The 2138-nt window shown below is 35.1% G+C and overlaps 1 protein-coding gene across 1 annotated transcript; it reads left to right on the top strand.

The window, feature by feature from the left end:
* The first annotated feature begins 298 nt into the window (after positions 1–298).
* LOC124638297 (UMP-CMP kinase) lies at positions 299–2138 on the top strand. The gene has a single exon (XM_047175231.1). It carries the CDS (start codon positions 404–406, stop codon positions 1043–1045), a length of 642 nt encoding a protein of 213 aa, XP_047031187.1. The 5' UTR covers positions 299–403; the 3' UTR covers positions 1046–2138.

The raw sequence follows: 2138 nt of genomic DNA, 5'->3' as shown, positions 1-2138 counted from the left end.
AACCCTATCTACTAAAAAAAAACCGCATGAAAATTGGTTACGTACCTAGTTTTGAAGATTTAAGCGTACAAAGGGACATAGAGACAGAAAAAGCTACTTTATGTGATAAGAACAAATAAAAGGATTAAACCAATACAAATCACAGATCAAATTCGTAAATTATATGAAAAAAAAAAACAGCTAATGCTTTAGCAATTTTTTCCTACCCGCCTCTTTACGGTAGTTAAATTTTTCGATGTTGTTAAAATATAATCTGTGGTGACACGGACCTTTTCATTCCTTCTAGATAAACTTCAATAAAATAGTTCGTTCATGTGTTACGTCAAAACTCAAGGTTGCAGCTGTGCGCATGTTGTATAAAAACTAATTGGAATCCAGTTAAATAAATTAGTCTCAGTATTTAATGCTGACTCGCGCGTTGCGGTATTGTTCGAACTACCTTAACAAAATGGTTCCTGAAGTAGTATTCGTGTTGGGTGCTCCTGGTTCCGGCAAAGGAACGCAGTGTTCACTAATTTCTAAAGAATATGATTTTGTTCATCTATCCGCTGGCGATTTGTTACGGGAGGAGCGCCAGAGGCCAGGATCCGAATACGGAGAGATGATAGAGGAAAAAATTCGGAATGGCGAGATTGTGCCTGTAGAGGTTACGTGCTCCCTCATCCACAAAGCTATGCAGAACTCCGGGAAGCAGCGCTTCCTTGTTGACGGCTTCCCGCGCAACAAGGACAATCTAGACGGCTGGGAGCGCGTCATGTCCGACAAGACCAAGCTGCTGTTTGTACTGTTCTTCGAGTGCTCGCGGGATATCTGCACGGAGCGATGCCTGGGGCGCGGCGCGGCGGGCAGCGGTCGCTCCGACGACAACCTGGAGAGCTTGCACAAGAGGTTCAACACCTACGTGAATGATACCTTGCCGATCATCAACCACTTTGACGCTCTGGGCTTGGTGCGCAGGATCAATGCAGAGGTATCCCCAACCGATGTGTTCCAAGATGTGAAAACTGCATTTGACAATGTTGGAATGCAGAGGATAGCCAACTAATTCATTAAACATAAGTAGGTCAATCTTGAGCTGTGAATATTGCAGTTTATTGCCCTGTCATAGTAATATTGATGTTATTTAATTAAACAAGTGAGCTTTAAATGCTAAATAACTGGCTAATGTTAGAAACACACCAAAATATATTTAAGCTTTCCAGCTTTATACTTTAAGGTTTAATATCAAAACTGAATGCTGCAGCGTTTGCATCACACTTCAAGGTCTCAGGACTGTTTGCCATAACAACATTAAGTTTGACCTTCACATGTAAATATACTTCAGTCATATCTGTACTATTAAGATAAATGAATTGCTGAATAATTGAGCAATTAAAATAATAGTTGTAATATCTGCATGTTGTTAGCAACCAAAAATTATTATGATAAAATTTTCGATAGATAAATTTTGAGCTGAAATTAATTGTATTCTTATTTTTTTTCGTAATTATATGCATAGTTTTTAAGTTTTTAGTTTAATCATTGAGCCAAAATTTTCAAGTCAAGTCGAGTTACAAATTCAATTAAATAATTTCACAATTGACTTGCTCTAGTAAATGATAAAGATTAACATTATTTATTGTAGCATAGTGTTTAATCAACTAAATTATGGATGACACTGCAGTGACTAAAAATAATAATTTGTCATGTTCTTTTTATCAGATTGACATTGATAAAATAAGTTTATCATACTTTAATATTAGTTTTATTGATTTATGTATGTTTATAGCAGTAATACCTATGTTATGTAATATTTATTGATGTAGATAATTAACTATTTCATTTTTAATTACCGTTTCTGAAAACTTATTCAAATTGGATGAGCAACTGTACTTAGATGTGATGCCTTAGCTTAGCAAGTTTAATAGTAGTACAAAAGTTTATTCTACATATACATAATATTTGAAGCTAAAACATAAAACAAGCATTTTTCTCTTGTAACTATAATAAGTAATTATATTAAAGTGCATTATGTGTGTACGTCAAAGACACATTCCTCAGTTTTGTCATAACTTAGCTAGCCCCATGTGAAGTGTAACACTTAGATTGTTGTTAAATAAGTAGACAATGTGGAAGTGAATACAATATTTATTGTTTTA

This window comes from Helicoverpa zea, chromosome 17 (assembly GCF_022581195.2).
Source record: "Helicoverpa zea isolate HzStark_Cry1AcR chromosome 17, ilHelZeax1.1, whole genome shotgun sequence".
NCBI classification, from domain to species: domain Eukaryota; kingdom Metazoa; phylum Arthropoda; class Insecta; order Lepidoptera; family Noctuidae; genus Helicoverpa; species Helicoverpa zea.
The sequence above is the reverse complement of the archived record's forward strand: the minus strand, read 5'-3'. Positions and strand labels throughout refer to the sequence as shown.

Coding starts and splice junctions, on each gene's coding strand:
- LOC124638297 (XM_047175231.1), top strand. CDS start 404: ATGCTGACTCGCGCGTTGCGGTATTGTTCGAACTACCTTAACAAAATG.